This window comes from Petaurus breviceps, unplaced genomic scaffold (assembly GCF_028583685.1).
Source record: "Petaurus breviceps papuanus isolate PSGF00001 unplaced genomic scaffold, PetGlider_PUasm1.0 221, whole genome shotgun sequence".
Taxonomy (NCBI): Eukaryota; Metazoa; Chordata; class Mammalia; order Diprotodontia; family Petauridae; genus Petaurus; species Petaurus breviceps.
Genome location: NW_027185877.1, coordinates 13,549,040 through 13,570,315, shown reverse-complemented (window position 1 = coordinate 13,570,315; position 21,276 = coordinate 13,549,040). Strand labels below are relative to the sequence as shown.

General features: G+C 35.8%; 1 protein-coding gene across 5 annotated transcripts in view; it reads left to right on the top strand.

The window, feature by feature from the left end:
- The window catches only part of CCDC91 (coiled-coil domain containing 91), a 662,757-nt gene that overhangs the window by 172,914 nt on the left and 468,567 nt on the right, over positions 1 to 21,276 (top strand). For all 5 annotated transcript variants that reach the window (XM_069094897.1, XM_069094893.1, XM_069094894.1 and 2 more), the window contains exon 3: positions 9,416 to 9,494. In XM_069094897.1, the coding sequence (XP_068950998.1) occupies positions 9,416 to 9,494 (79 nt within the window). The remainder of the gene's footprint in view (positions 1 to 9,415; positions 9,495 to 21,276) is intronic.

Here is a 21,276-nt window from a genome sequence, read left to right as displayed (position 1 = left end):
ATGACCACATTTTCCCCTGAAACATGATACTCAGTTTTGCTAGGTAGATGATTCCTTGGTTTTAATCCTAGCTCCTTTGACCTTCGGAATATTATATTCCAAGCCCTTCAATCTCTCAATGTAGAAGCTGCTGGATCCTGTGTTATCCTGATTGTGTTTACACAATATTCAGATTCTTTCTTCTGGCTGGTTGTAGTATTTTCTCCTTGATTTGGGAATTCCAGAACCTGGTTATAACATTCCTAGGAGTTTTCTTTTTGGGATCTTTTTCAGAAGGTGATCAGTGGATTTTTTCAACCTGTATTTTGCCTTCTGGTTCTAAAACATCAGGGCAATTTCCTTGCAAATTTCTTGCAGGGTGTTTTCTAGGTTCTTTTTTTTATCATGGCCTTCAGGTAGTCCAATAATTTTTAAATTATCTCTTCTGGATTTTTTTTTCAATGTCAGTGGTTTTTCCAATGAGATATTTCACATTGTCTTCTATTTTTTCATTTGTTTGGATCTGTTTAATAGTATCTTCATTTTTCATAAAGTCACAAGCTTCCAGTTGCTCCGGTTTAATTCTGAAGGAATGATTCTCTTTAGTGAGCTTTTCAGATTCTTTTTCCATCTGGCAAATTTGGCTTTTTAAGGCATTTTTCTCCTTATTGCTTTTTTGGGCCTCTTTTGCCATCTGAGTTAGTCTATTTTTTAAGTTGTTATTTTCTTCAGTGAGGTTGTTGACTCTTGTTCCTTAATTTTCTTGCATTGTTCTCATTTCTCTTCCAAATTTTTCTTCCACTTCTCTTATTTGATATTCAGAATCCTTTTTACGGTCCTCTATGGCCTGTAACCAGCTTGTATTTTTCTTGGAAGCTTTTGGTACAGGAATTATGACTTCACTGTCTTTCTCCTTTTCCATGCTTTAATCCTTTTTGTCCCCAAAATAGGAGTGTAAAGCTCCGTTGCTCTGTTTGTTCCCTCGTTTACTCATGTTGCCACTTAATTACTTGACTTTTGGGCTTTTTGCCACAGTCTGACTCTGTTGCCAGACAGGGGAGCTTTGTCCCAATCACTGGGGTTTTCTCAGCTGCCGAGGGTATTAGTTGGGTACCCTCTCTGAAACCTCCACACACTCAGGTGAGCTGGTCGCACACCCCAGGACCTCCACCCTAGACCTCAATCCACATCTAAGCAGGTTGAAGCAAGAGTGATTACCCCTCAGACTGGTTGCTTGGTCCCCCTACAATCTGCAGGCCAGGAGCTGAAGCTGCCATGTGGTAGTGGCTACCTGGCCGTGGTGCCTCAGCCGCTTCTCCCTTCAGGGGATAAAGGTCAACTGTATTCCCAAACTACCGGGTCCCAAAGTCCACTCTACACTGACCTCTCACTTTGAACTTAGCATCTATGGGTTGATAATTCTGGAAACCGCCGCAGCTGCTGGTGATCTGAAGTCCTTCCAACCAGCGGCTGCTCAGGCTGCCCTTGGGCTAAGATCTTTGCCTTGCATGGGGCTGGGCATCAGTTCCCAGAGCACTGTGCTGACCACTTCCTGCCGGCCTGCTGGGCTGTCCTCAGCGGGAGATTAGCTTCTCTGTGTCATTTGGTGGGTTCTATAGCTCCAAAGTTGGATCAGAGTGACCTTTTACATGAATTGGAGGAGGTGGGAACCAGAGCCAAGGTTAGGCCTGTTTGTGCTCAGGCATCTTGACTTCGCCCCCTTCTTATGTAGTTTTGAAATGAAGATGCAGCATAGTATAGTGGATAGAGCAGGGCTAGGGAATCAGTGGCCTATGGCCTTCTAGGTCCTCAAAAATGATCCTTTGACTGAATCCAAACTTCACGGGTTAAATACTCTTAATAAAAGGCCATAGGTTCTTCAGCCCTGGGATAGAGTGTTGAACTTGAAGTCAAGTTCAAGTCGAGCTTCAAATCGTGTCCCTGACTCTTATTAGCTGTATAACATTAGTCAAGTTACTTTTACCTCTTTATTTATTATAGTATGTTATTTTTCCTAATCACATGTGAAGTCAATTTTTAGCTTTGAGTATTACAAGATTTTGAGTTCCAGATTTTTCTCCCTCCATCTCCTCCCCTCTTCCTAAAATGGTATGCAGTTTGATATAGGTTATACATGTGCTGTCATGTAAAACATATTTCTATATTAGCTACAGTTGTCAAAGAAGAAACATCAAAAGGAAAAAAAGAAAACATGAAATAGAATGAAGTTAGTGATAAAAAAATATGCATTGGTCTACATTCATAGTCCATCAGTACTTTAACTGGATGTGGATAGCATTTTCCTTCATGAATCCTTTGTACTTGTCTTTGATTATTGAGTTGCTGAGAAGAACTAAGTCATTTTTAGATGATCATCATACAGTGTTGCTGATAACTGTATACGATGATTCCTTAGTTTTGCTCATTTCACTTAGATCAATTTATGCAAGTCTTTTCAGGTTTTTCTGAAGTCTGCCTGTTCATAGTTTCCTATTGCACAATGGTATTCATTCATATACTACAGTCTGTTTAGCTATTTCTCAGTTAATGCACATCCCCTCAATTTCCAATTATTTGCTACCACCAAAAGGGTTGCTATAAATATTTTTGCAGATACAGGTCCTTTCCCCTTTTTTATAATCTCTTTTGTATGCAGACCTAGTAGTGATATTGCTGGATCATAGGGTATGCACAGTTTGGTTATCCTTTGGGCATAGTTCCAAATTGCTCTCCAGAATAGTTGGATCAGTTCACAGATCCACCTGTAGTGCATAAATGTCCCAGTTTTCCCCATCCTCTCCAACATTTAACATTTTACTCTTTTGCCATGGTAGGCAGTCTGGCTGATGAGGTGTGCTACCTGGGAGTTGTTTTAATCTGTAGTTCTCTAATCAAAAGCGATTTAGATCACTTTTTCATATGACTGTAGGTAGCTTTGGTTTCTTCATCTGAAAATTGCCTGTTCATATCCTTTGACCATTTATTAGTTGGGGAATGGCTTATATTCTTATAAATTTGTCTCATTTCTCTATATATTTGAGAAATGAGGCCTTTATCATAAACACTGGCTGTAAAAATGTTTTCCAGCTTTCTGCTTTACTTCCAATCATCATTGGTTTTGTTTGTATAAAAGCCTTTTAATTTAATGTAATTAAAACGATCTATTCTGCATTTCTTAATGCTGTCTTATCTCTTGTTTGGTCATGAATTCACTTCTTTGAGAATTTGGATGTCATGCCACTTGGTGCATATATGTTTAGTATTGCTATTATTTTATTGTGTATGGTTTTTAGGAGGATGTAGTTTCCTTCCTTACAGGATTGCTACCCCTCCTTTTTTTGCTTCCCCTGAAGCATATTATTGTCTACTCCATTGCTCAGTGTACATCCCTCTGCTTCAGATATGTTTCTTGTAAACATATTGTAGGATTCTGGATGCTGCTTTCTACTACCTTCCCTGGTTTGCCTTCCTTTCTTTCAGTCCCCCCTGTCCCAGTCCCCTTACTGGATATTCTCCCCTGTTACTTCTGTGTTGAGTTAAATAGATTTCTGTATTCAGTTGACTGTATATTATTCCATCTTTGAACCAATACTGATGAAAGTAACATTCAAGCAATGCTCATTGCTGACCTTTCCACCTTTCCCTTCACTGTAATAGGTGTTTCTTGCCTCTTCATGTGAAATAAGTTACCACATTCTACTTCTCCCTTCTTTTTGTACCAGTGTTCTCCTCTTTTTAATTCCTTAGTTATTTTTTTACTCATTCCCTTAAATTTGTGTTATACCTGTACCTTCTATCTATGTATATTTCTTCTAGCTGTACAATTTTTGCTAGTGATAACAGTTTTTAAGAATTGCAAGTATCATTTCCCCATGTAAGAATATAAACAGTTCAACTCCATTGAATCTTGTAGGTTTTTTTTTTCTCTTTTTCCCTTTTTTGGCCTTTTCCCAGGTCTTCACATTTGGGATAATTTTTTTTTCTGTTCAGTTCTGGTCTTCTCTTTATGAAAGCTTGAAATCCTTCTATTTCATTGAATAATCAAATTTCCCCATGAAGTATTATGCTTAATTTTGCTTGATTGGTGATTCTTGTTTGTAGTACTGGCTCCTTTGTCTTCTGGAGTATTATGTTCCATGACCTCTGATCCTTTAATACTGTTGCTGCCAAGTCTCTAGTAATCCTGATTGTGACTCCTTGATATTTGAATTGTTGCTTTCTAGCACTTGCAGTATTTTTTCCTTGACTTGATAGTTCTGTAATTTAGCTATAGTATTCCTTGGAGTTTTTATTTTTGGTTCTCTTTCCTGAGGCGACCAGTTGATTCTTTTAGTTCCTACTTTGCCCTCTGGTTCAGAGCAGTTTTTCTTGAACAATGCTATCCCGGTCCTCCTTTTGATTATAGCTTTCAGGTAGTCTAGTAAGTCTGATATTGTCTTTTCTCAGTCTATTTTCAATGCCAGTTTTTCCCATGAGGTATTTCACATTTTCTTCTATTTTTTCATTCTTTTGGAATTGTTTGATTGATTTTTAATTTCTTATATACTCATTAGCCTCCAGTTGTCTGATTATAAATTTCTTTTGAGGGGCAGTTGGGGTAAAGTGACTTGCCCAAGGTCACATGGCTAGTAAGTATAAAATGTCTGAGGCCATATTTGAACTCAGGTCCTGCTGACTCCAGGGCTGGTGTTCTATTCACTGTGCCACCTAGCCCCCCTTCTGATTTTAACTGTTAAGGAGTTGTTTTCCTCATCTAATTTTTGTATTTCCTTTTCCATTTAGCCAATTGTACTTTTTAAGGAATTGTTTCCCCCACCTCCAGTGAATTTTTGTATCTCTTTTTGGCCAATTCTACTTTTTAAGCTTTAGTTTTCTATAATTCTCTGGCATCACTCTCATTTCTTTTTCCAATTTTTCTTCTTTTTCCCTTACATGACTTTTAAAATATATATATTTATTTATTTTTAGTTTTCAACATTCATTTCCATAAGTTTTAAATTTTCTCCACCTCTCTCCCCTCCCCACTTCCCAAGATGGCATGTAATTCAATAAGGGCTCCTTATATAAATTATCATTCAACATATTTTCACAATAGTCATGGTGTATAGAAGAATTGGAACAAATGGGAGGAACCATGCGAAAGAAAAAAACAAGAAAAAAAAGAGGGCAAAAAGTGTGCTGCAAACTGCATTCATACTCTATATTTCTTTCTCTGGATGTGGATGGCATTTTCCATCATAAGCCCCTTAGAAATGTTGTAGGTCCTTGCATTGCTGAAAAGAAATAATTCTATCAAAGTCAATCATTGCACAATGTGGCTGTTACTGTGTATATTCTCCTGGTTCTGCTCACTTCACTCAGCATCAGTTCATATAAGTCTTTCCAGGTTTTTCTGAAGTCTTGCTGCTCATCTTTTGTTATAGCACATTTCATTATTCCCTTACATTCATATACCATAACTTTTTCAGCCATTCCCCAATTGATGGATATCCCCTCAATTTCCAGTTCTTGGCCACCACAAAAAAGAGCTGCTATAAATATTTTTGTATACGTGTGTGTCCTTTGCTCATTTATATGATATCTTTGGGATATGGCCCTAGAAGTAGTATTGCTGGATCAAAAGGTATGCACATTTTTATAACCCTTTGAGCATAGTTCCAAATTGCTCTCCTGAATTGTTGGATCAGTTCGCAACTCCACCAACAGTGCATTGGTGTTTCAATTTTCCCTCATCTTCTCCAGTATTTATAATTTTTCTATCTTGTCATGTTAGCCAGTCTGATAAGTGTGATGTGATACCAAAGAATTATTTTGATTTACATTTCTCTAATCAGTAGTGATTTAGAACATTTTTGATATGACTATAGATAACTTTATTTTCATCCTCTGAAAATTTCCTGTTTATATCCTTTGACCATTTATCATTTAGGGAATGACATGTGTTATTATAAATTTTACTCAGTGCTCCATGTATTTTATAAATGAGACCTTTATTAGAGACATTGGTTATAAAAAATCTTTCCCAGTTTTCTCTTTCCCTCCTAATCTTGGTTGCATTGGCTTTGTTTTTGCAAAAACTTTTCAATTTAATGTAATCAGAATTATCCATTTTGCATTTTATAACATTCTCTAACTCCTGTTTGGTCATAAATTCTCCTGTTTTTCATAAATCTGACAGGTAAACTGTTCCTTGCTCTCCTAATTTGCTTATAGTATCAACTTTTATATCTTACATGATTTTAAAACTGTTTCATGAGTTTTTGAACTTGAGACTTTTTATTCTTCTTTGGGGTTTTGCCCAAAGGTTTTTTGACATTGTTGTTCTCTTCTGAGTTTGTGTCTTGATCTTCCCTTTCTAGTGTCAGATTCTTTTCTTTGCCTGTTTCTTTTGACTGTTTTCATTTAAATTTGGTCTCTGTTTCTGGGGTTTTATGGGTCCTGTCTCAGGTTTCTTGTGTCAGTGCCTGCAGGTTCTGGCTGTTTACCTTGCTGTGGCAATGAGTTCCCCTGAGGCCCACAGGGGAATCTTTATGTCTGGAGCTGCACTGAGTGATATGGTGGAGGATTTCTGGCGGCGTTGGAGACTACAGGTGTCTGGCAGCATACCTGTTACTGAACCAGGATCATAGTGCTAGTGTGTTCTGAGTCTGGTGGGGGGTGTTCCTGCATTTCTCTAGTGCTATACTGGAACATGTGGAGATGTGACTACTCAAAGTTGCCTGTTTTCCCTAGGCTGTGCTGAAGCACATGAAGATCTGGCCTCTGGAGGCTGTCTCTTTGCCCTGAGCTATGCTGAAGTACATAGTGATTCTTGGGAGCTGGAGTCTGCAAGTTCCTCTGGCTAAGCTTAATTATGTGATGGGTCCTGGTGTTGGTGTTGGGCTACTCCACCACACTGTAGCTCAGAACCTCCTTCATGTTTACTCAGGTGGGGCTTGCTGCTTGCTTGCGGGGAAGCTCCTTGTCCTGGACTTTATTCACCCTTTGCCCAAGTGAGACAGACTTTTCTTGCTGGTCTTCCAAGTTTCTTGAGTGAAAAGATTGCTTCACCCTGTCTTTTTGCTGGTTCTGATGTTCCAGGATTTGTTTTGGGGCTTTCTTTTATGGTTTTTCGGAGGTGAATATGGGAGAGTTGTGGCAATTTACTGCTTACTCCTCCATTGTGGCTCTTGGAAGTCTCTACTTTTATCTCTTTAAATCTCAATTTCTTCATCAGCAAAATGAAGGGCTTGGAATAGATGACCTCTGAGGTCACATTCTGCTCTTAAGTTTCATTTTATGGATGAGAGAATTTAAAACCATTTTTCTTTAGATTTATCATTGTCCCTTCTGGTACCATTTTAGAACTTTTCTGGAATAGTTGTGTGAAAACCTTCAGTTGATCCATTTATTCTGGCTAACTGTGGTCCTATATCTCTTTTTCCCCTTTCAGTAAAATACTGCAGAAAGGCTGTCTGTAATAGGTGACTTTATTTTCTCTTCTCTCACTCTCTTCTTAAACCTTTTGAGTAAGGCCTTTGACATTTATCATTCCAGTGCTAGTCTGCTCTCTCCAAAGTTATCAATGATCTTAATTGCCAAATCCAATGCCTTTCACAGCCCTCATTCTTATTTACCTCTCTTCAGTTTTTGACCTGTTGATCACTCTTTTTTCCTTGATACTGTCTTCTTTCTTGGTTTTCAGGGGTACCACTCTTTCCTAGCTTTCCTACTTATCTGACTGCTCCTCGGTATCTTTTGCTGAATTCTTATCCAGATCATGTCTAACTGTAGGTATCTCACAGGGCTTTGTTGTGGGTCCTCTTTTCTTTTCTCTGTATACTTGGAGATTTCATGAGCTCCCATTGATTTAATTAATCTCTGTAATAACATTTCTCATATCTACCTATTCTTCCCTGAACTTTTTGCTGACTTTCAATCTCATACCTCCCACAACCTTTCACACATCTTAAAAAGGATGGTTTCCCTAACACAATACCCACCTTTCCTATTACTGTTGAGGGCACCAACATCTTCTCAGTCCCTCAGGCTCAAATCTAGGTGTCATCCTCAATTCCTCACTGTCTTTCACTGCTTGCCCCATCCCTACCCCAAATCCAATCTGTTGCCAAGACATTGATTTAGGTATTGCAACATCTCTTAATTATACCCCCTTCTCTCCCCTGTCACTGCCACCATTTTGATATAGGCCTTCACCAACTCATGCCTAAATTATTGCAATAGTCTTCTGGTGGCTTTCTCACATCTTTCTTCACTCCTGCCCATACCCTATTCAGCCACAAAATGATTTTCTAGAAACTCTTGTCTGAAAATGTCATCCTTTACTCAATAAACTCCAGTGACTATTGCTTTCAAAATCAAATACAAAATCCTCTGTTTGATATTCAGAACTCTTCATAACCTATTCCCCTCCTACTTGGCTAGTGTAGTTATGCTTTACTCTCCACCATATATTCTATAATCAGTGTCATTGGTCTTCTTTCTATTCCTAGAACAAGACACTCCATCTCTTAGCTCTGGGTATTTTCTCTGGGTTGGCCCCTGCCTGGAATTCTGTCCTTTTTCAAGTCTGCCAGCTGACTTTGTTGGGTTTCTTTAAGGCCCAACAAAATCCCATTTTATTACAGAAAGCCTTCCAGTCTCCTCTTAATTTTAGTGCCTTCTCTCTGTTAATTGTTTCCTATTTATCTTGTATATGACTTGTTTGTGTATATTTGTTTGAATATTGTCTACCACATTAGATTGTGAGGTTGTTGAGGCTAGGGGCTATCTTTGCCTCTTTTTCTGTCTCTAGAGCTTAGCCCAGTGCTTGGCAGATAGTAGGTGCCTAGTACATTTTTATCGATTAATTGAAATCTTTGTTCCTTTTGTATTTCCTTATCTATAAGTGACCTGTTTCATGGTTTTAGACTCTTGAGAGAAAGGGCTTATTGATTGTTGTTGGAATTTTCAACATGTTCAGATAACATGATATAAGATATCAGCTTGGATATCATGTCATTGAAATGAATGAATAGGATACTTCTCTTTAAATCAGTCTCCATTTAGTCCGGAATGAATAAAAAATTCTCCTAGATAATTTATGTTTTTTTTCTGGATATTGGAGTAAAGAATATATTCTTTTCTTTCATGAATGGTTTGTAGTTATAGTTGCATGGTACATTTTGGTTCAAATATCAGTTCTATCTATATAGAAATATAATTCAGGGTCTTAAAGGTACAGAATTCACTGGCAGGGAGGCTATGAGCAGAGATGTGAAGTTCAAGAGAGATTCTGTTAGTAAATGGCCTTAAAAACATATTTAAGAGTTTGAGAGAGTGGTAGAAAATTAGGGTAACATTTGCCTGCTGAACTGAGATCTCTTGTTTCTTTGTTATGTCTTAAATGAAAATTTCTCTTAAAAACTTCCATAATAATCCTAGTTTTCTGTTTTAGGCAGCAGAGACCTTTGAGGGTGGAAGTGGTGAAACCCACACTACTTCTCCTGCTATTCCATGGGCAGCATTTCCAACAGGTACTGGTTTTTAATAATTGGTAACTTTCTTACATTTCAGTATGTATGTATTATTATTATTGTTTTAGTTTTTTTCTGTACTTTACTGAGGCACTTATCTTTCTCTGGTTTGGAAAAGAGGATGTTAAATTCATTCTTTAACTTATTTCTTGTGTAACAAATGTGCAGTGTTGCTTGCAGATTTGATTCTAAAAATAAAAAAAATGAACATTAAATAAATCTTGAGTTCTGTTCACATTCTATAACTGAGTTTTAGAAAGTAAATATACCAAATAACTTTCATAATTTGTTCAGTTTAATGTAAGAGAATCTCTGTTCCTCAGAAAAAAAGAGGCTCTCCATTGTCGACATTACAAACATGAAGTGTATTTATTATTAATTTGGAGAAAGACCATTAAAATACTAAAAATGGAATTATTATTATGGACTAGTTGAAAGATCTAAAGAATGGCAGCTAGCTTTCATATACATAATGCTTTGTACATAGTAGGAACTATGGTGGGTATTGGGTTAGTTAGGGGAACCATCCATTTTAAGATGTGTGAAAGGTAGTGGGAAGTATGAGATGGAAAGTTAGCATATGCCTTGGAACTATGACCTGATCCTGTCCCTAGTGCTGTTATTGGTATTAATAAATTATTATTGGTTTATTGATGATCTTTATATGGTACTTTTAAGGCATTTTTGCTTAGCTAACCAAGTCAGTAAAAAGGGAGAAGTTGAATATGGAAATTTTCCTTTCTAACATCTATGCTTAAGATATTTAAAACATCTTATAAATATTCATTCATTCATTCAACAATTATTTATTGAATGACTGTGTTCAAAGTACCTTGATTGATATGGGAATATAACCAACATGATTTAGACCCTCAAAACAAGAGGATAATGCAGCTAAGCATAAAAATAAGGCATCATATGGTTAGTGCCATAAGAATAATGTGACCAGTGTGGAGAGCGAGATCACTTGCAATTGGAGAGATCATGGTTGATCAAAGGTTTCCTGAAGAAAGTGGCTTTTGAGGTGGACACTGAATTATGATGCAATTTAATAGAAGTTGGAGAAGGAGAGCAGCCTAGGAGGAGGTGACAGCCAAAACAAGGTCTGCACAGTTTGGAAAGTTCTTGTTGTGTTTAATTTGTTCATAGTATAGAGTGGGCAGCTAGGTAGCAGAGTGTATAGAATGCTGGCCCTGGAGTCAGGAGTACTGTGACTCTGGGCAAGTCATTTAACCTTGTTTGCCTCAATTTCTTATCTGTAAAACAATTTGGAGAAGGAAATGGCAAAGTACTCCACTATCTTTACCAAGACAACCCCAAATGTGGTCATGGAGAATCAGACTTGACTGAACGACTCAACAACAGAAAAAAAAGGTTGACAAAAGGAGAACAATTGAGCAAGAAAACTGGAAAAACATATTGAAGTTATTTTATAGAGGGTTTTGAATGCTAAGCTTACTAGTTTCTATATTATTTGGTAGACCAGAGGGGGTTTTTAAATTAGGGAATGAAACAAGTAAAGCTGTACTTAAAAATAAAAAGCAATGGGAATGTTAAGATAAAATTTTGAAGAATCACTTGGATTTGATGACTGATTAAGAATAAAGAAGAAGCTTACATTTTAGAGGGCTTTAAGGTGTGTGAAGCATTTTACATATGTTTTCTCATTTAATGCTGACAAAAACCAGCTGAGGCAGACAATATTATTATTGCCATTTTTTATAATGTGGAGAATAATGAAAGAGGCTAAGTGGCTTAATGACAATCACAGAACTAACATATATGAAAGGTGGAATTTAAACACAAATAATGATTTGAAGTCTCTAGAACCATTTACTATGCCACAGTGACTAAAGGTTCAAATTTTGATTTTTTCCTCTGAAAACTGTCTATTTATATCCTTTGAATATTTGTCAGTTGCAGAGTGACTCCTATTTTTATAAATTTGTTTCAGTTCTTCATATATTTGAAAAAAATGAAATTTTTAATCAGAGAAACATGCTCCATTTCCCCCCTCCTCAGTTTCCTGCTTTTCTTCTAATTTTGATGGCAATGGTTTTGCTTATACAAGTTTTAAAAATTTTATGGAATCAAAATTATCCATTCTGTTTTCTGTGAATCTGTCTCTTGTTTGGAAAACAAACTCTTTCCCTATCCATAGATCTGACAGGGAGGGGTCTGGTCACTTCCCTCCTAGTATATCCTCAGGTCCTTACCCAGGTAAGGCTTCTTCTCTCTTTTGACTATAACCATTCCTCTCTGCCTTGGAACTATGACCTCTCCCTAGTGCTAGCACAGGTGTTCCCCTGGAATCTCCTTCTGACTTTTCAGTTCTCTTATTTTCTCTATGCAATGTACATGCATGGTGGTATCACCACTGCTACTGCCATTGCTGCTTCTGCCACTGTTGCCACTGTTGCTGCTATTGCAGCCTTCAAGTCCCACACTTGATACCACTTCTACTGTGCCACATTGTCATCCAGCCTCAACTACAGTGTTGATAGGCCTGTTTTTCTGTCCTAAGCTTTTCTGGGTTGGAAAAATGACTTTTTTTCACACACTGTGACTTTTTGTTTATCTTGCTCAGAATTCATTGTGACAAACTTTTAAAATTTGTTTAGAGGGATGAGAGAACTTGGCAAAAAATGATCACTTTATTTCACTGTCTTGGCACCGTATCCCATGATCTATCATTTCAATAATGTGTGTACTCCCTCTCCTAAGATAAATCAGAATCCCTCTGTGCTTGAATAGAGTTACACAAATTTCACAATGAACAAAAATGGCTTTGTCACCTAGTAGCCAATATTCTGGAGATGATCCTCCTTTAACTTAAGTAGGTTACTAGTTGGATGAGAAATATGTTTAGTATTCTGTTATTCATCTTATATTTGATGTTTAGTGTTTGACCTTGGGCAAAGTTGTCAAAGATTTTGGTTTACAAATGGGGTATTTGCATTGACATCAGTGACATTGGGGAGCATGCTAGTAATAATTAGAACTACAGATTTATATAACAATTTATGTTTTAAAAATCTCATTTCTCAAAATAACCCTACAAAGTAGATAGAATAAATAGTCCCTTATATAATTGAATCACTGGAGTGAAAGAGGTCAGTGAATATCATTTCCGTGAATAAATGATCTAATTGTAGGTGGCTATCTTTAACGTCCTATATGTGGCGTAAACTATAGTCCATTTGTTATCTTGTTTAGCTTCTTCTAGATACATTCCAGCTTTTTATCATCTATGCTAGATGAAATGTGGTGCCTGGACCTTGGCATAATCTTTCAACTGTGATCTGTCCACTGCAGAGGAGAGTAGGAGGATCAGTTCTCACATTCAGGATGATATGATTACCAGTGTTGCCTTAGATTCCTTTCTCTCTTCTTCTTCTTTAATGCTTTTTATTTTCAGTATTACAGATTCTCCTAGTTGGATGAGACTTTGTAAATCATATAGTCAAATAAAGACCTGAGCAACAATCCCCTTTACAGAACACTTAACAAATGGTGATCCATCTTGAAGATCTCCAGTGAGGGGAAACTCTCTACTTCCTGGAGTAACTTGTTTTTTGTTTTTGTTTCTTTCCCTCAACCTATACCATCTATAACATTATTTTAGAAAAAAAAAAGAAATAGATCAGAGTGGACAAGTCATTGTTCCTTCCTCATGGAACTTCAAATATAAAGTCTTAACTTCACTTTCATACATACATACATACATACATACATACATACATACATACATATATGCATATATGTGTGTATATAATTTTCAGTATACAGTTTAGCTAAGAATAGAAGGAATTTAGAAAATTGGCCAAGTTCTCAGATTGTATTTGATTTTTCTTGGAATGTTGCTGTGCTGTAGGAAGTAATGACCTGATTGATTTATGAAAACATGGAAGGACTTGGACTTATGAAGGAAGATGCTATCCACATTTAGAGAAACTGATGACAAATATAATTAAACATAATATGATCTTCCATACATGTATATGAATATCTGTGTCTGTATATTTGTATGTTCATAGATATCTATCTATATATGTATTTATATATATGTATATGTGTGTATATATATACATATCTCATTTTCTTTTTCATTGTGTTTTGATAAATAATGAATTTGATGGAATTGGTTGGTTGATGTTCATTTAAAAAAAGATATTTATTTGTTTTTAGTTTTCAACATTCACTTTTATAAAATTTTGAGTTCTAAATTTATCCCCTCTCTCTTCTCTGCCTCCTCCCTAAGACTACATGCAAGTTCATATAGGCTATACATATTCAGTCATATTAAACATATTTCCACATTAGTTATGTTGTGAAAGAAGAATCAGAGCAAAAGGGAAAAACCACAAGAAAAAAATGCAAAAAGTTAAAAAAAATAATGGGTGTTTCGGGATGACAGTGGGAGAGGGACAGTGATCTAATGCTTACTCTACCATCTTGGCTCCTGGAATTGTCCTCTGTCTCATTTTTTATTCGTTAAAAAAAAAAAAAGGTTTAAGCTGCTTGTCCAGATTAATAGTGTTACTTGCTCTCGTAGGCAGGATTAAAACAGAAGTTATTCTGACTTCAAAGCCAGCTTTTTGTTATTCTTCTCTACATATTATATTATTAATAAAAATTTACTTTAGTCAGTATTTTAAAAGCATGTATCTTCTCTCCCCCAGTATTTTGGAGGCATCTTGAGTTTTGTAACAATAATATTTTCTGTATTTTTAAATTTTCCAACAAAGGATATATATGTTTAGCACTTGGTATAGTACCTAGCACACAGTAGGTATTTAACAAATACTTATTTAACCTTCCTCACGTGCCCATCCAACTTCTCTATGCACAGTCGATGCTAAGTGTTTATTTGATAAAGAGAGCATTCCTACCAACTGTTTTGATCCCTTTGATTCTTTTAGAGTTGAGAAATATTTCTCTTCATATCACAAATTAAAGGGAGAATAATTTAAATTATCTTTTAATAAAACTAATATGTTTAATATTAATAGTTTTAATAAAACTAATATGATAGTGATTTAGAACTGACTTGTAAATAAATTCTCATAATAGCAATTTAAAACTTATTTTCCCTCTTGCATCATGCCCATTTCAGACATTATGGGCATAAGATTTAAAAATAAAACTACATTATGATGGAAAGAACACAACTCTTTTTCCTCCTCATATATTCATTCATTTTTACTGTGTAGCAGGAGGGAAAGAAGGCAGGTTCAGAATATTGTGTTTCTGGGAGTAGTACTAGTAATGTCCATTTCTCCCCACTTCCTCCTTCCTCACAATTGTAACTATAGTCCAAGGGAGGAAAACATTCTAGATTTTGCAAATTTTGTATCAAGGCAATTTTAGGGTTGACTAACTGTCATTTTCTCTCTCTCTCTTTTTAACTGAACAAATAAATTTTAGGAAAGAAAATAAAAAAAAAATACCGAACAATGAAAACTACAATTTGGTTGGGAAATTTCTTGACCCTGTTTGAAATTTAGTCATTAACAGAACTTCACTATTTACAAATCTTTCTATAATTTTATTTCTGCTGTTTAACTTTTCATCCAGGAATGTCTAATTATATATATTAATTTCTCAAAATCTATAATTATAGGTGGCGGCTAGGTGGAGCAGTGAATAGAGCATAGGCCCTGGAGTCAGGAGGACCTGAGTTCTAATTTGACCTCAGACACTTAACACAAAACTAGCCCTGTGACCTTGGACAAGTCACTTAACACTTAAACCCTGCCTTCCCTCCTCCAAAAAGCAAAAAAAAAATGTAATTATATTTTGAATTCTGGGGAATTTAGTACCTTTCTTGCCCTTCTTAACATTCACTGTCTTAGAGTTAAAAGAATTTATCAGTGTCATTTTGCCAACAGTATCTGTCACATTTACAAATACCTGAATTCCTAGACTTCAGTATATCTTAAGGAATCCCTCTCCTCAACAGGATTATGACAGTTTCATTTCATGAAATCTACAGTAAATAGAAGGGAACATTTATATCAATGAAATTTTTCTAGCAGGCTTTGAGAGCACTTGTTAGAAATATTTTTACAGGTAGTACAGGGTCACGTTTCTTTACTGTACTGTGTATATAGTACAGTTTTTGAGCTAAATGACTATTATTTTTTACTGCTTGAAATTCAAGGTGGAAGGAAGAGCTTTTCCAATATAATTTTCCAATAAAATTTTCAGTTCATTGTAATAGTATATAGACCACAGTATAATACGTTGTCTAGCAAAGGAAAAATAAATGGTCTAGATAAGAGACTTTGATCCAAGTTATATCCATCAAAACCATTTACAAAGAGGGCAAACTAAACTGTCTGTCAGATTGGCATAGAAAGCAGAGACATCAGAAAGGGTAATGGGAATTGGACCAACAGATGTTGAACCAAATAACTTAGATGTGGTTCCTTTGCATCTGGAGTTATTTGCATACAAAGCCAACAGGAAAGTTCAAACATTTTTCTTAAGACACTGGCAGAAAGAAGCCTGGAAGACAGATGACTTTTTGATTTGATGGTTCAGTTTTTCCACCCTCCTTTCTCTTGACCAGGAAACTCCATGACAACAGTTGTTCATCCTATTAATAAACTATGATTATTCATGCTAACAGTGATTTTCCACTAAAATCTTTTGCATCTTAGAGATAATTTAGATTTTATCTCAACACAATAAGGTTATTAGGAATAAATTGCTGGTACAAGAATTATATACTTCTCAGAATAATTGATATTTATTTATTCTAACCAGATTTTATTAGTCACATTAGAAAATTCTATTAATCAAATATGAATTGTACTAGAGAGTGACATAATTAAAAATAAATTCTCCCTTTTCTTATTTCTAAAATTTGGATTCAATTTGAATGATTTTCTTTTCAGTACTTTATGTGGATATAGTAGACCTGGCCTTATCTGAAGAAACATCATATTTTAAAATGTGCTGTGATGGAAAGAATGCTGGCCTGGAAATCAAGAAACTTGTATTTGAGTCCTATTTTGTTAATTAGTTGTATGACTATGGGCAAATCACTTAATCTGTCTGGGTCTTATTTTTCTATTCTGTAAAAAGAGGGATTAGACTATATGTTGTTTCAGCTCTAAATTATTATTTTAGTGTATGATTAAATGATGCTTGCTTTTTTTCTTCTTCCTCAACCTCTTTCCTGCCACATCCTATTGTAGTGGACAGCTGAGAAACAGGACAGCAAAGCCAATTATAATTTAGGAGTGTTTATTAACCAGCTGGTAGCTGCCTCCTTAATAGGGAAGACAGCATTGAATCTTCTGAAAGGTATAGTTTTATAGAGCTAGGTGTTGCTGATCAACAAAATGTGGTTCCAAGGGGGGGGGGGAAGATATACCATTTCTAGTAGAGTCTTGGGCATCTAACAAGAACAGACTTGTATCTGGGCTAACAAGAACAGACTTGTATCTGGGATATGTTTCTAGCAACACAGGTGAAACGTTCCTTCACTATTATGGCCTATCAGGTGGTTTCCAGGGACGTTGGTTGGGGCCCCTTCTGGCAGGTTTTAGGGGGCTTTGGTGTATAATTTCTGATGGGCACTTCACTATCAGTTGCCAACTTTTGTTTATTCTGCTTCTGTAATGTGTCCTTTTCTCTCCTTCACACAACTTTTGCACTAGTTTGGATCCTCATCTCCCTTCTGTCTTATTACAACAATCTCCTAATTCATTTCTGCTTGCAAGTTCTCCCCTTGCCAATCTGTCTTCCACAAAGCTGCTGGATTAATATTCCTAAAATAGAGATTGGATCACATTAAACCCTTCTATCTGCTAAACAGTTTTCAGTGCCTCCCTGTAGCCTTTAGGATAAAATATAGATTTCTTAGTCTGACATTTAAAGGTTTCCACAGCTAAGTCCCCAGTTATCTTTTTAGGCTTATTTCATTACTCCACTATGCATGTTCTCTGTTCCAATTAAGCCTCCCCTCTAGTTCTTCTCTTTGTCATTGAAATATATTTTTTCAGTTTTTGTAGGGGCAACTGGGGTTAAGTGACTTGCCCAAGGTCACACGGCTAGGAAGTGTCAAGTGTCTGAGGTCAGATTTGAACTCAGGTCCTCCTGACTCCAGGGCCAGTGCTCTATTCACCACGCCACCTAGCCACTCCCAGGTTTTTCTCTTTGAACAACACTCTATTTCCTAACTCTTTGCCTTTGTACAAATTATTCCCCTTCTCTGAAATGCACTCTTTCCTCTATTTCTTAGAGCAATGCTTCTTAAATATGGGGTTTTGTAACTGAATGTGGGAGTCGCAAAGAAATTAGCAACAGTAAAAGATTTCTGAATGCTCAGTGACCAAAAATTAATTAAAAATCAAACACATAACATATCTGAGATGTTTCTGGTAGTGCTTGCCCATGTTGCATCATGCAGTTGCAGTCTTGATTTTGAACATACAACATGTTCACTTTGCACTGTGCATGCTGTTTTGCCAGAAATACTTAGTTTTAAATTTGAGATTATTGCATGTTACGAATTGTAGTGTTTTTACTGTACATACAAAATCATTAAATTAATTTTGACTTAGGATTAGGACAGAATTTTCAACAATTTTTGAAAAGGCCCCAAGCATACTTCTGTCATTGTGTACTGTGTATTTATTTATGTGATGCCAACTTCTCTGCATTGGAAATTATAAAATCAAAACACTGATTAACTCTGAAAAAAACATGGAAGATGCTCTACGTCCTGCAGTATCAAATATTCCTCCAAGATGTAATTCTTAATTTAAAAATTAGCAAGAACATCCATCTCATTAGTATGCAAAGTTGCTTTCCTCTTTAATAAATGGTAAAATTATATGTACACAAGAGAATTGTTTAAAATTAAATTTATTTATGATTTATTATCAGTAAATGTTTTATTTGGATACTTATTTTATATACCTACAATATCATACCAGCTGTTATAATGTGTGGGTACCATTACCTTAGGTATGAATATACTCCAAAGAAGAGAAAGGTACTTAGATGTTGTCAAGAATTTAACTTTATCATTAATGAATCAGCCTTTTGGGATATGTTATTTCTTAAGACCGTCAGCATGTTGCAGTGCAACTCACTGAAGGAAACATTTCTTAGGTATACATACAACACAGGAGAATATAAACAAAAAGACATAGGAAAAGCCACTCATTTAATCAGATTCCCTAGAGCTCTTCCAGGTGTTACTTTTCATTCCCACTTTTCATCATGTGGAAAGTCCACTTGATTATCTTTTTTTTTCTTCATTATAGTTTCTTCAGCCCTGCTGCAGTATCAGCCATGAAATTTGGATTTGGGGTGGTTATTCTTTTTTTTTTCTGTGACAGCAGAGAAAGATTATTTAAAATTAGCCAGTAAATCAACCATTTTTTTTGACTAACATCCATAGGAGGCTACAGAACTAATTCTATATTAATAGGTCAGTATATATCATATTTTTATGCATGAAAAGTAAAATAAGAAGGCTTACAATACCTTATGGGAGTATGTAAGAATTTATACACGTAGAAAACCCATAATGTGGGTAAATTAACAGTAGCATCTTAGATACAAATACTTTTGAATCATAATATTTTATTTTATAATTTAGAAGGCTTCAAAAAAATTGGATTCTTAAATAGTGTATTATTTGGTTTTGGATTTGGTAGAATAAATTTCTAAATCTGGAACTAAAAGTTTGTGCCTATTATTAAGGCATTCTACTGAATAAGCCACATCTACTAATTATAGCTATAAAACCACATGTAAATTTATCGTAATTGTTATGCCTACACATGCCTTCTTGTCAAGTATCACTACGGTGAGAAAATGATCATTTTGGGTCACAACGCTTTGATACAAATATATAAAGCATTTCAGTTATAAAGCATTGTTTTAAAATTCAGATTAGGAAAAAAACAAACAACTTGACTTTGTGGACTTAGAAGGAAATTTAGTGAGGTAAATAAGGTAAGATTTATAAGATATATATCTTATAAGATTGGATAGTCAGGGAAGGGAATATTCCACAGATTTGTATAATAAATGACACAGAAGTTATTTAAAATGTGTTTTAAAATGAGAATAGTATAGTGAAGTAAATAGTAAGTCACTCTCACCCTCCCTTGACGTTCAAAAAACCAGAGGATATTGTCTAAAGAGAAATCCTGGAATAGTGGAACAAGCAGAAAGACAGTGTGTGGCAGTCTTTTAGCTGTACCATGGGAGAATAGGAGAATTAATGTGAAGGCTCCCTCATGCTGTGGCTAAAGGGGACAAGTGAAGGATGAGAGGCATCCCAGCAGGCCAGCAGTGGGCCCCACCTTAGCAAATACTGAGCCCCAAGGTGGAGGAGCAGGCAGGAACCAACATCAGTCACACAGTCTCCAGCTTAGCACCAGGTAAAATATCATACCACTACAACATAAAACTGCAAGCACCTGAGGCCCTGGAACAGAAAACCTATAAGCATTCTTCAAGCTTCCAGCACAAGAAGTCTGGAACAGTGCCCCCTGCGACTCAGAAGCAGAGATCAAATTTTAAAGCACCCCAGCCCCAAAAGGCAAACAAACATGAGCAATAAACATTTAAAAAAAAAACAAACAATGAACATAGAGAAATGTCTTGGGGACAGGGAAGATCAAAACACAAATTGAGGACAACATGGTGAATATACCTCAGAGGTGAATATGAACTGATCTCAAGCCCAAAAAGCCTTCTTAGAAGAGCTCAAGACAAGTAAGAGAGGTTGAAAAAAAATTTAAAAATACGTTTGACAGAATGGAAAAAAAGTACACTCAACAAAAACTCCTTAAAAATACATTTGACCAAATGGAAAAGGAAGTACAAAAGCTAACAAAAAAAAAAACAATTCATTAAAATTAGAATTGGGCTTTTGGAAGCTAATGACTCTATGAGACATCAAGAATAAGGTCAAATAAAATCAAAAGAAGGAAAATATGGAAGATAATGTAAAACACCTCATTGGAAAAACAACTGACGTGGAAAATAGATCCAGGAGAGAGGATCTAAGAATTATTCATTCACCTGAGAACCATGATGACAAAAAGAGGCTGGACAGCATCTTACAAGAAATCATGAAGGAAAACTGCTCTGAGTTCCTTGAACCAGAGGCTAAAATAATCCTTTAAAGAATCCACCAGTTACCTCCTGAAAGAGATCCCAAATTGAAAATGCCAGAGAATATTGTAACCAAATTCCAAAATTATTGGATTAAGAAGAAAATGCTGCAAGCAGCCAGAAAGGAACAATTCAAATATATTGTGGAACCACAGTCAGGATTACACAGGACTTTGCAGCTTCTACAGTAAAAGATCAGAAGGGATTGAAATATGATATTCCATAAGGCAAAGAAGCTTGGACTACAAACAAGAATCAATTTAACCAGTGAACTTGTGCATGGTCTTTTAGGAGAGGAGATGGACATTCAATGAAATAGGGGACTTCCACACTTTCCTAATGAAAAGGCAAGAGCTCAATGGAAAATTTGATCTTGAAACACAAGACTCAAGTGTGTCATAAAAAGGTAATAAGGAAAAAAAGACCACATGTTTTTCAATAAGGGCAAGCTGCTTACATCCCTATATGGGAGGATGATACTTGTAAATTTTGAGAATTATATATTTATTACCACATTTTAAAAGACAGTTTGGGTATAAATTAACTGATATGATGATAAAAATCTAATTAAGGTGTGCAAAGGGATTGTAATGGTAGAAGAGGAAAGTGTGAAGCAGAAAATGTAAATTAC